The sequence below is a fragment of the Triplophysa rosa genome, linkage group LG3 (assembly GCF_024868665.1).
Source record: "Triplophysa rosa linkage group LG3, Trosa_1v2, whole genome shotgun sequence".
In the NCBI taxonomy this organism is placed as follows: Eukaryota; Metazoa; Chordata; class Actinopteri; order Cypriniformes; family Nemacheilidae; genus Triplophysa; species Triplophysa rosa.
The window spans coordinates 2,526,934-2,540,702 of NC_079892.1; the positions used below are offsets into that span (position 1 = coordinate 2,526,934).

At 38.3% G+C, this 13,769-nt stretch overlaps 1 protein-coding gene across 1 annotated transcript in view; it reads left to right on the forward strand.

The window, feature by feature from the left end:
• Positions 1-13,769, forward strand: part of eps8l2 (EPS8 like 2) — a 25,019-nt gene continuing 11,250 nt past the window's right edge. The window contains exons 1-3 of the mRNA XM_057329705.1: positions 1-227; positions 7,775-7,825; positions 9,492-9,538. Coding sequence (XP_057185688.1) covers positions 7,791-7,825; positions 9,492-9,538 — 82 coding nt within the window. The 5' untranslated portion in view covers positions 1-227; positions 7,775-7,790. The remainder of the gene's footprint in view (positions 228-7,774; positions 7,826-9,491; positions 9,539-13,769) is intronic.

Sequence of the window (13,769 nt, forward strand, 5' to 3'; positions counted from 1 at the left end):
AGCTCGAGCGCACCTGTCGCACGGTTTCACTCTTCATCCTCATACAAAACACTTTTTTAACGTATTTGAAAGCGTTTTCTCTTCACCTTGACTACTATAAACGCACCGGTTTTGGAGAAAGGTTGCACCTGTGCAGAGATGGAGACTTAAAAGAGGAGTTTACCTCAGGAGTTCATAAACGCGAGGAGTTCGAAGAACAAGATCAGAGAGTTTCTCTCCGCTGAGGGGTAAGAAGTGTTTATATCCTCCTTTAACCTCAGTGTCGCGACTGACACCAACGCGACGCGTTAACGCCAGAACGTTCTTGACGCGCGAGGCAGACTCAATCATCGCAGCTGCCTTTGCGCGTTCTCGTTCTGCCGCGGCATTTGGACGAAGTGTTGACAGCTTTTTCAATGCGAACACTTAAAAGCTCACCGTGAAACGCTATGATGTGATAATTTACATTTTGGTTCATTTAGTTACTGCGTTTAAAAGTTTATTAAAGTAGTACAAAAGTTTAGGTAGTAACGTTTTTTGAAAGTGACCTCTTGCGTTGACAACAAAAATCCTTATAGTAGTACTAGTATAGAAAGTAACTCTTAAAAGTAGTTTTATGAATAGCTTTAAAGTATTTACGGTAAAGCTACAGCTACAGAATATTAAAACTTGAAAAAAAGTTTTATTTAATAGGTCTTGAGTATAAAATGTAGCTGCAATATTTCAAAACGTGTCATTTTTCTTTGATGTCCATTTTTTAACTTGAGCTACCGAAACAATAAAACATTCTGTGAGGTCTTACATTATTATCATAATCATTTTTAATTAAAAAATGTAAATACTGTAAAGTAAAAGTATTTTCGCTAAATTGTCTTCGTGTGTCTGGTTTAGCAACATTTTATTTACTTTGCACACATGCCCTGTGCATATATCATATGTCTATATATTTGACCACAGATCAAATCTGCCTTCTTTAAATATTTGTATTGCATGTTATTGTATTGTCTTATTCCCTAAAGGTCTGCTACTGTAAACCGGGTATTGTAAAAGTCCTTTGACAGTCATATGACAATCACTACAGTTCAGTCGTAGGTGAGCACATCCGCACTGCTATTCAGATTTACAGTAATGATCCGAATGAGAGGGCTCGACTGGCCTGGCTTCCCACGGGATAACAGGACCACTCTGTTTCACTCTGTTCTTCTATGTCTCCACATGACAATACCAGGCAAACACATTCATCATTGACAGATCACCATCATCATTTCCGACAGTGAATAAAGCATTGATGAAGCCAATTCTCCCCTTCAGGGCACAGGTCCGGTGGACATTATCTCGGTTTGAACATCTGTTTGAAAAGGCATTATATCATTCACTGAAGTCAATAAAGGTGAGCTTAATGGTCATGGTGGGGTTGACTTTGTCGTTTATAGCTTTTAAAACTCGTACGGTCAGTGCAGAGTTAACCGGGAGTTTACAAGAGGGTAGACCAGATTCAAATCAGGATATTTGGCTCTGCGGTATAGCGCAGGCTTGACACAGGGCCGAATCTGATTGGTTGAGGTGTTCGTGAGCAGATGATTGGTGTCAGTCATTCTTGCCGCATCATTATAGCCGCCCAGATTAATAGATGCACCGAAGCAGTGGCTCTTGAAATGCACAACGCACGGTTGAGAAGCCAAACCTGGAGTCGGTCCCATCTGAGACTAATTGCTCACCTAAGTGAAAGCAAATGAAATGACACGCTCATGTTGCTTGTAAAGAGACGCAGTGGCTTTTGGTGTGTTGAATGTGCGGTTTGTTGTCGCACAATCGCTTAGAAACCAAGGTGTTCATTAAGATATATGATTTCTGTGGTGTAGATGAGGTGAGAGATCTCTGTGTTCCCGAGGATGTCATGCGTGCATTTCTTATTTGGAAGATTTTTCATTTTCCGAAATTCAAATTCAAGATGTTGTAATTCTGCATTTTGCATAATTTTGCATTCTCTCAGATTTATGTTCTTGATGAACATTGGCTCATTCGTTTCTCGTTCCTTGTAACGTTGCTTATGTGGCTTTCATTCTGGCTTGTGTATTCTGTCAATAGACTTTTGCTCGTTTTCGAATCCCCACAACTTCCTGCTGGCTACACCGGACGTGCTGACGTTTGTTTATGGTGATGGAAAACGTCGGCGTGGCTTCCAGCCAGTCAACCATGACACCACAGAGAGAATCTCGGCAAACCTTTTGGATGCGATTGTATTTCCTTGATACTTTCTGTCTTTAATATAAAAATGCTTGCGGGCAAACTGTTGATTTCATAAATATTGATGGTGCAAAGCAGATTTTGAAGGACTCTAGACTTTGCTCATGGTTGACACGTCTCCAGGTGCACACACACTCACCTGCTCTAATGATGCCACTCTTTTCAGATTCTTTGAATAGTTTTGGTCTGTACAGCTTGGAAATGATGTTGATTGATAAATTGTGTAATATCTACATTTTTCTTAAAGATAAAGAAGATATTGTTTGGGTTCAAATGTAAACTCACACTTTACTCCTGAGGCCCAAGTCATCTCCGATGCGTCTCCTCTGGTTTTTCAGAAGAGATGTCACAAACTGTGCTGATATTTGCCATAGCTACTATCTAAAGATTTTAAGAATAACATTTTTAAGAGACTTAAAAGAACCTGACAGCTCTATTATATTTCCTAAACCATGAAAGAGCGACTGTGAGCAATAACATTGTCCCCTGGCAGGCTTTGCTGATGTACCATAGAAGAAAAAGGTATCCGTACTCTGACAGTGATGAATCAGCGTTAGATCACGTTGCCGGATGGACACGGTTCGGACGGAAATATTAATGTTGTAAACAACTGAAAAATATGAAGCTGAACTTTCCTGCTAAACCTGTATGGTCACGTCCGACATTTTTAATAACCGTGATGATGGACAGAAATGATTAATTCATTGAACAAACACATATACAAACTGTGGTCACGCAGTGAAACTTATGCATCCAAATGGAAAAACGAACCTGCATGTCAATCCAAAGGAAAAAGGTGAGGCGTGTGCAGCCACCAGCTTCCTTAAAAACTGATTTCGAGCGTGGAGGTGTGTGTTTAAGATTTAAAAAGAGGCGTTGTGAGGGAAATGTTCTTTTGGACCGCTCTCAAAATACCAGTCCATTCATCCGCTCAGGTGTGTCAAATACCGCATTGGTGAGTCAATGAGCTCGTTGTTTGTGGAAATCTCATTTAAAGAGAGTGAACGTTCCAGCGCTTAAGTCACTAAAGGAATTCACCTTGACAAAACACGACCTGTGGGAAATGTCTATGAAGTCGTGTTACACTGCATGCGTTACATTGTTGCATTATTTCTCTTTTATATAACAAAGGAACTTATTTATGTTTGTCACTTTGTAATGAAAAGTTGCCATTATTTCTGCATTAAAAAATTGCAAAAAGCGATTGTTTTGCTGTGTTTGTTTGTTTGTTTAGGGGTACATGAATTTAGTATGAGGAAGGGTTGTGTTTATGAGTAAATACCGTAGCTTGTTTGGAATTGAATACTAACATACTGTTTACTGTACACTACCTAGTGTTTTTGAAAAGGATGCGACTCACTCTGTTGCGTGTTTAAATCAGTGAGCGATGTTCATGAATTGCTTTGTTTTCCCTTTAATGTCAATCACTTTCAGAGATCAGAATTTTGCAACTATATAGTTATTCTAGCTATAGAATTATATATATACACGTTTTGTCATTTTAAATAACAGCTGCATGTATCAAATCTACGCTCCAAGTTTTTGTCTATGTTATGTCATGCTGTGTTGTATATTTTCTGTAAGGTTCCGAATTTCATTGATGTAAAAGCTTTTAGGTAATTGCATAATAACTTTATCGACCCATAGCATCTGTATGACTTTAAATGGTCCGGTGAGTGATTTACTGACTGCTGATTGGTCGGGTTGTTTATTGTCCAGCTTAAGTGATCTAATGTAGTGCCTTTGTGTTGTTGCGAGCGAGCGCGTTTTGTCTGTTTCTGAATGGACAGATAATGGACAAAAGAGTGTACAGAGAAAATCTGTACAGATCGTTTCACACAAATACAATTATTAATCAGTGCCTGGCCTGTATTACAGTGTTTGGAAAACAGTGCCGTGTTGATTTTCCTCAAACATTCAGGTTACGGTTTTTCTGAACAATTGTCAACCTTTGCCATTTAGCCCAGATCTCAGATAGATTTCAGCTTTTCGTGTGTTTTGTGATCTTAATAAGAGTTTTGAAGTTTGAAAAACTAACTTATATACAGGGTTTGCCATTCGTCTAATTTACCTTCGTTCTTGTCCGACAGTCTTGAAACAGTGTTTCTTCATTTGCTCTGCTTAGATGATTGAAGATTAAATCAGAAAGTTTACATTTGTTTACATGTGTTTTGTTTGAAGGTCAGTGAGATCTTTTGAATGATGGGGATTGAAGTCTATCTGCATTTATCTCATAATATCGACCAAAAGAGAACGTGTTTTGGGAAGTAAGTGTTTAGTGTCAATGATTTATATGGATGTTGGAATGTATCCACTTAACATAAGACTAATTTCAGATCTTAACATCTTAATGTTCTCAGACATCATTGTGCTTTTGAGTTTGTAAAGAGACCAGATAGAGACTTAATTCTCCTCCAGTTCTCGCAAAGACGTTATGTACTGTACATATCACTATTTTATCACATTTATAGTCATGCAATATGTCGGCAGTTGTCTCCTTTGTGTTTGTCTCTTCCAAACATGTTTTAGGAGAAACATCTGAGATGAAGTTTTTTTTTGCACGAGCTGCTGTATAACGTTGTAAAGCGAGTATGAGAATGTGACGAGTTTTACAGAAACTTTTAACTGCTGCTGGAATGTTTATTTTATCGCTTTGCAAGTAAATGTTCAATTTTAACAAGCGACAGATCTTCTGCATTTTTGAAGAACTGGGCAAAAGTTTCATTTCACTTTTTAAATATTTAGGCTTATAGCGTAAGTTTTGTTTTCTCGGAGCGGTGCAAAAACCTCGGATGTCATTGACACCAGATATCCACCAAATTAAGACCAATGAATAAAACACACAGATAAGAGATACACCAGAGATTGTGAGTTCTAGATGTGCAGGTATGTGTCAGAGAGGTGCTACAATAAAGCACAAAAGAAGATATTTTGAGAAATGTCAGGTCAATGGGGTCCAATGATGTTTGGTTATTAGCATTCTTCAAAATATCTTCTTTTGTGTTCTGCAGAAGAAAGAAGTCATACAAGTTTAAAACAACAGAGTATGCAAATGATGAAAGAATTTTCATTTATGGGTGAACTATCCCCTTACTATGTAAAACTAGCTTAAAATCCACAGGATTGTTTTAGGATATTTACATTTTAAATGTAATTTTGTGTTTAATGTCTTTGTTTTGTCAGTTTATTCAAATCTAGAAAATGTAGTAGGTCATCTGAGCGTTTCACACTTCTAAAACATTTACATATTGTTCACACTGCATTCTACAAAAATAGTATGATACTGTAACGCCATTCAGAAGATAGCACATTCCCAGCGCGTCAAGGAGTAAACGATAGTCAAATTAGTTCCTCATCTAAATCAGACATTCAGGTTAAACAGCCTGGCTCCGGTGGTAGCGTTGACACACCTTCATCAAGGATTTTAAAAGTATGTGGATTTAATGGGTACAGAGTTCTTTTTTGACCAGCTCAGTGTGAAAGTAACTTTAATATTTTATGCTTGTACTGAGCTCATGTGTTTATTTTCATATTTCATAGCCGGGCGTATGTGTTTGACAGCAGGTATTTAGGCAGGTTGGGCAGTGGGATAAAACAGAAAGTAGTAAACACTAAAGTTATAAAGTTTGTTTAACATGCACATAGATGTTGGTGTTTATGTTTCTATATGTAGAGCTCAGTTTGTTTGCTTTGTATGAATCAGCAGTCAGCCCGGAATATAATAGTCCAAAGAAAAAAAGTGTTTACTTTTCTAATCTTTCCTCGAATTGTAATAGCTTTTTCCACCTCTTAACTTTGATTTTGACATGATTCTGTCTTTAATATAGAGCACATGTTTCTCCATCCACTTAATTCCTGATGTGAACATACGTAGAGATTAAAAAACAAATCTTTATAAAGTCCCACCTTATATTTAAAAGTCTTTTAGTCACACCCTACTGTTTTTCTCATTATCTGTAAATCTGTCACATGAAAGTTGGAAGTTGAACTTATTGACTTTTGTGTTTGGTTTAGAAAGACTTTAAAGTTATTAACTACCTTCCTTTTGCGGCTAGTTGAAATATAGAACTAGAACCTTTGACTACAGTTCACCCCCCCAAAAAAAATGCAGTCATCATTGATTGATATTGGTATTCTATTCTGTTCTGTTCTCTTCTCTTCAGCTTTCTTGTAGCTCATTGGTTAAAGCATGGTGCTAGCAACACCAAGGTTATGGGTTCGATCCCAGGGATTGCACATAATGTGACACAAGTATAATGCAGTTTAAGTCACTTTGGAAAGAAGCGTCTGCCAAATGCGTAGATTTAAATGTTATTCTATTCTAGTTTAAGATATTCTGAGTTGAATGTTGTTTGAACTGTATGTTATGTTTTCCAGGCAGCCATTATATTAGTGTTAAACAACAGCTAGAATATCACTAACATGCAAATGAAGTTTTATTTTACTCCAGATTTTTACATGCATATTGTTTTATTAGCACGTTTGTTTTACAGTTGTAGCCTCAACCAACATTGGCAGATGCTTCAGAGATAGCTTCTGTTTTGAGTTGAGCGCCGGGTGTCAGGCTGTTTATTCGTGTCTGTAATTAATTGCACCTTTGAAAAATGTCCAGAGGATCTGGAGGTCTTGTTTCAGGCTGGGCTGCCAGCCGGCTGTTGTCTGTGAAAGCATCTTCACGGGACAGCAGACAGGAGAGCGTTTACAACCAGAACATGAAGCCTGTTCACAACAGGAATGATAAATATAACGCCAACTATATTAACTATGTGTTAACTTTCCATGCCAACGAATGATGATGGTATGGTTGTTTTAAGTTTGTGTTGTGTTGCAACACAGCCAGTTACTATCCCTGACAGGTTTAAAACAAAAAAAAGGTAAAAAGATTAACATAAAAAACACAATATCAAAAGATTATTACAGATGAATCTCATTTAATCACCATTGTTGCGATTTCCCCAGACACCTCAGACTTCATGGTGCAGATTTGTCTGTATATTTTATATTTACATTTATGCATTTAGCAGACGCTTTTATCGAAAGTGACTTACTAAGCATTTAAGCCTATACATTTGATCCATATGTGCTTTTTATGGGCTTCAAACGCACAACAGTTGTGACTGATAATCGGTTATTACAGACATCGATGGATTTGTGGTATTTCAGAGGGTCATATGCCTCGAGAGTCACACGCAGAGATAAATTATTCACGCAGCCTCGAGAATGAGAGAGAACGAACAATGGACAGGTGATTGAAAGAGAGAAGCGCAGAGGGTGGGGAAAAAGCGGGGTGTTTAGTGAGAGATTTACACAACTTTAGATGGCAAATTGTGGCAAGGTAACAGGTCAGTGATGATGACACTGCTTCGGAGTCAAGATCCTGGATTTTCAGTGCAGAATGTGTTCAGGGTTTACAGTATGTGATGTCAAAACAGGTCGTGTTAGTTGAAGTGTGTTAACGAACAAAATACACATTTAATGTAATTGCTGTGGAATATGTCCAAATTCTGTTGTGGTAGTAATGGTATTTCTCTTTCTCTTTTTATCACAGGTGGATGTCATAGAACATGAGTGATTTGGGAGCCCCAACAAAACCAAGCAAGTGAGTATTTGGCGTGAAAAATACTAAAGATGCTTCTAGCGACACAAAAACTGTATTTGATTGTTTTGCATAGCGATCAGAGAGCAGGTTCATGTGTAACTGAGCGATTCTTTTTGACTAAACATACAAATTAAAACCTTAAATCTTAAATCAGGATTAAGAGAATAATAAACCAGATCCTTCGACATTAGATTTAAAATATTTTGTTTAGGGCTGTCAAATGATTAATCGCATCCAGAATAAAAGTTTGTGTTTACATAATATATGTCTATAAACTATAGAATGCATATGAATTTTGTATTTGTAAACACAATAACATACACATACAAGTATATATATTTAGGAAATGTTTAGATGTATTTATTTATATTTACCAATAACACAAAAAATAACCTTGAGACCAGTTTTTACTGCACTTATGTATTTTGTTGTCCTTGTGCTGTTCCAATTGCTTCTATTGTTTGCCTCATTTGTAAGTCGCTTTGGATAAAAGCGTCTGCTTAATGACTTAATTAAAAGCATGCGATGATTCAGTCCTAATTTCGTTACTTTAAAACATTTAATGTTTCATTTAAATTTTAATTTAAAGTGTTTATTAGTTTAGTTTAACAAATGTTTGTATTACTATTTGTTCTTGTTTTCGCAGCTGTTTAAGAATTAAAGGAGTAGTTCACTTCAAAATTAGACTCCATTGACTTTCCATAGTAATTGTTATTCCTACTATGGGAAGTCAATGGGGGCTTATTTTAAAGTAAACTACTCCTTCAAGAATCAAAATTGTGGTTCTAAGGTTTGTTACCTCTAAAATAACAGAAGAGCATGATGTACAACCGATTATCGCCCCTATAATTTGTTGGCCAAACATTACATTTGTATTTTTGCAGTTCAGTATTATGCGTGTTTCTCCCATTACGTGTACCTGTAGAAATAAAAGCACCCTTTCTAACGTACAAAATAATTATTACGTAAAATTATTTTGTTCGCACACGCACGCACAGCACGCACAGCACACACACACACGCACGCACGCACGCACGCACGCACACACGCACACACACGCACACACATGTTGGGTTTCCATGTTTTATGGGGACATTCCATAGACGCAATGGTTTTTATACTGTACAAACTGTATATCATATTCCCTACCCCTACCCCTAACAATCACACACAACTGTCTGCTCTTTTAGATTTTCAAAAAAGTTAATTCTGTATGATTTATAAGCTTGTTTCCTCATGGGGACACAAAAATGTCCTCACAAGGACAAGGATTTTGGATATTGCCATCTTTGTGGGGACATTTTGTCCCCATACCGCAGGGTTTACTCTACCCCCCCACACACACACGCACACTAAGCTAAACATCGTGTAGCTGGTGATTTTTGTGGAATTGTGTGTGTATTAGACTCATAGTTAACAGACCAGTACTGTTCAAGAATGTTTACTTTTCCTGTCCTGTTGGAAACAACCTCTCTCTCTCTCTCTCTCTCTCTCTCTCTCTCTCACTCTCACTTATTTCACTCTCGTATGCCTGTGGATAGTTCTTGTACGATCAGGGTTTCAGGGTTCAGACCAGCAGAGTGTCTGTTGCGTAGTAGTTTTAATTTAAAGAGATGAAGAGCAGACATCGTCCCCCCTCCTCATCCTCGTCTCCTTTTCTTTGCAGTGGGGTGGCCAGATCGGACAGCAAGATCAGCGCCAAGACCCTGTTCGGTAAGTGAGCCTTGCGCTTTAAATGAGAGGTGAAAGCCATTTCACATCGTGTCTGGATGGTAACCCTTGTTCTGTAAAAAGTCTCACGAGACTCACTCACACGCAAACGTGAATCTCGTGATAGTTTCGAACGTTGCCATTGAGATGCAGCCGAATTTATGAAATCCAAACCGAATGCTGGAATTCGCATCGTTTCTGTTTGTGTTTCATGAGATACACGATGTGTGTGTGTTTATGTGAGTGTGTATGATGTCAAGGTGTGTGTGTGTGTGTGTGTATGTGCTCAATCATGTGGTCATGTATCCATGCGTCCTTCCCCCTCTATGACATCACATCCTGTTTCTTGCTTTGTTTGCCCTCTGCCTTTGAAATACCAGTCAACATGTCACGGTATGATATGTAACCTCACTCTCAGAGAACATTTGCATCTGTATCACACGCACACATACACACACACACGCACGCATGCACACACTCACGCACACACGCACGCACACACACACACACATAAAGAGGCTGATCTATTAACACTGTGATTCAGCTCAACCATTACAATCAGATATTTGCCAATCAAATGAGAGTGCCAGCATATTTCTGACAGACCTCACAGACGTGAGATTATGACAGAGGAAGGGAGAGACGGAAAACTTCTGCGGTTTGAAACACAAAAGGAACTTTTATAAAAGCATTGAGCCATGACACACTGTGATTTTTGACACGGCTTGTTGTTGAATGTGAACTACTGAAATGTGTGACATGAGCGACTGGAAATACGAATGCTGAATTTTAAGCTGGACCCAAAGTTGGATGTTTATGGTGTGGCTGTAGTCATGGCGACCGTGTGTATGTACTGTGTGTGTCTCGAGGGGTGTGTGTCTGGGCCTAACTACACACAGTCCACCTCTGTGCCCGGGCCGGGTGTGTCTGGAAAAGGGGGCGTGTGCTCTGGTCTGGTCTGACCTGTACATAAAAGAAGCTTTGAGATACAAAGCAAGAGTGAAACGCAGTGAATGTAGAACAACATTAGATGCAGAAGAGAGTCAAGAGTTCGGTCCTCGAAATACTTTCGTCAGTTACCAGAATGTGACACACTTAACCTTTGGTCAATGACTTGTTGTGTTACAACCTTTCATCACTTTGGCACAGATAATAATAGCTTACGTCATATAAATAGCTAATATTAGCTCTAATCATTTTTTTATTATTATCCCAGTTATCTTTTTTCTCATGTTATTTTACTTTTAATAACTTCAGTGTGGTGTTTTGCACTATTTTTGTTTTGCACAACGTTATTTGTGTATCTTTTTGGCTGTTTGAGACAGCGAGAGACAAAAAGAAAAAAATAGCAATGCGGCAAATAATAAATGTATGTATGAATGATTATGATATACAAATTTTGGGTACTAAAGTCCAGGAGTCCTGGGGGAACGCGCTCCGGTCTCCGTCTTCGGTCTGTTTGCAACCGCATTCTGTCTTTTCGATTTACTTTTTGAAATACGGTATACTTGATTTTACACTTTCTGAAGAAAATGTTTGTTGCTAGGTTATTCAAAACTTGCCACCATGATGTTTCTAACATGTTCACCTTTTTTGCTTATCGAGTCTGTTCTTAGGCATTCTGGGTGGTTGCTAAGTCATCGCTAGGTGGTTGCCAAGGAGTCCTTAACGACAGTGACATATTTTGTGTTTGTGGGTCATGAAACCAATGTCAATAATTTGTTTGATTTCACAATGAATTGTGACCTGGAAATGTTACTTGTGGTTCACCCGTGTGTTTATATGTGTGTGTATCAGGTGCACCTGAGCCTCGCATCACAGACACAACATATTTTTATGTTTTTGTGCGTACTGCACTCATTGACCCATGGGGACATACACTTCCCTGCCAGGGGAACACAAACACACACTCATTCAGTGACCCCTGGAGGTTTGCACACATGCACCATGCCGCACCTTTAAATCTATTCTTGTGGTTTGGGTTTTTGTTTCCTGCCCTCTGTTCCCCATCAGCCCAGCGCATGCAAAAAACCTCTCCAGTCTATTACACCGTTCATGCTTACAGACGGGCCATGCAAATGCCTCAAATCCCACACCCTTATCACACATCTTCAGATAATAGAGAGGGACAGCGATACTGTACATTCAGATGCTCGGAACGATGGTCTCTTCACATGCGTTACGGCTGCTCGACACCTCGAAACAGTAATGTAATACAATAATCTAATGTTTGACACATTTTTTCTGTTTTCTCTTGTCTTCTGGTGGTTTCATCTCTGTATGGAAGCTTTGGTGGTCTGGGGTTTGTGATGGGGGCAAATGGTTTTATTTGTAATCACAATCAAATTGCATTGTTTTTGAGATAAAAATGTACAAGTTTTATCATTTTATTATGTTACATTTTTACATGTTTTCATTTGACTTTAACTAATCAAAATAAGCTATAAAGCAATTTCACTTTATTATTGTTATATTTATACTTTATATTTTTAATTGTATTTATATTTAATATATTTAAACAACAATTATATTGTTTATTATTATTATTGTCGTTAGTAATATATATATATAATATAACATTTTTATAATGCTTATAATAATAGTAATAATAATTATACAGTAAGTTTAAATGCCTTGTAAAGCCAAAATTTAGGTCTGCAAAAATTGTTTACAATAAAATTGCAAATAGTAGCTATACATTTTCATACAGTTGTGAGAAAGTCTATGTACTTTTCTGAGGTAGTGTTTGTTGCTTGTGTAACAGGTGGCGTTCCTGTTTCGGGATGGGATATCATAGCAGGTTGGCATGGCAACATCACGACAGGTGATGCTTGTACATGTGAAGGGGTTGTGAGACAGGTTTGTCCTCAATGGAAACAAAGGGTTTATTTGTAACTCTATTTAGATAGCAAAGTTGGTTTTGAGTGGGATGGGCTTTTACAAGTCCTATAGAAATACAGAATATGTTTATTCTAAAGGCCATATTTGTACATTTGTGTGAACGTTACAATTGAAAAACATTTTTGTTACACATTAAAGAGAGAATAAGTGTTGCATTTAGACACAGATCATGTGAGCGTATAGGTGAGATGCGGTGAGGGACAGACGGTTGAGAGCGATTGTGTTACTCAGACCCACAGCAGTCACATCAGGACGGCGGTTTACCTGACGTCATGTCTATTGGAGTGTGAATTTGTTTGTGTTCAGAGGTCAGAGGTTTTTACTGGAGAAAATGTCAGTGTCTGTTAATCTTGTAAATGCGAAACTTTCGCCCGGTGAGTGTGAACACTGTCTCTGTTCTCATAGAAATACATAGTAGAAATAAAAACATTCATTGATAAATTGAAGTGAGAAAATGACTGTTAATGTACAGTACATGAAGGCATCCAGTTTAGTTCGGATAAGTTGTTTTTAAAAGAGTTTGATGAGAAATGTTTGAGTTCATATTGAGAGCTTTGACTTGTTGGCAAAGTCTGAGACATACTTGAGATATCGTTTGAAACCTTTGAAGAGACACATAACTGGGGTCTGGAGAGACCAGTGAGAAAGAAAGAGCTCTCATTGAATGTCAGTTTGCAGACTGAGAAACCAATTCAGTTGTTTTCAGTTAAACGTCAGCTGTGAGTTTAACTGTTGGTCTTAAATTTACCGAACCATCATTACTGACCCAGAATGCCCCTCGGGCGCGGGAGGCCGGGGTTCGACCCGCGCGGCGTTCTGCGGTCTCTCGTTGCGAGCTGTCGACATGCTGTGAGGCGTTTGGAGTAAATGTCAGGCATGAATAACGCATGTGCGCAGCTCGACTTTCACAAAGACGCCCGTGGACCAAAAGCACCACACCGCTGTTTATACTCTCTCCGTCCAACAGGAAGAGAGGCAAAGAGTCGATGAAGACTTCCTGATGTTGAGATAGAGAGATAAACGGAGGGGTGTGAAAATATAACGCTGGTATCTGATCCCCTCACAGCAGCTGATAACAACACGTTCATGTAGAGGTAATGATTAGCTCTGGTCACTTAACCTGAAAGAGATGACCCTCTCTCTCTCTCTCTCTCTCTCTCTTTCTCTCTCTCTCTCTGTCGCTGTGCTAATAAAACATAAACTTGAACTAAACTAAATAATGTTTTATAAACATCTTTTACACCTAAAATGGACTATTAGCTTATAGTTGACACGTTTAAATCGCTTTGCAGGTATTTCCTTCAGACAACAATGAGATATAACGGAGAATCAA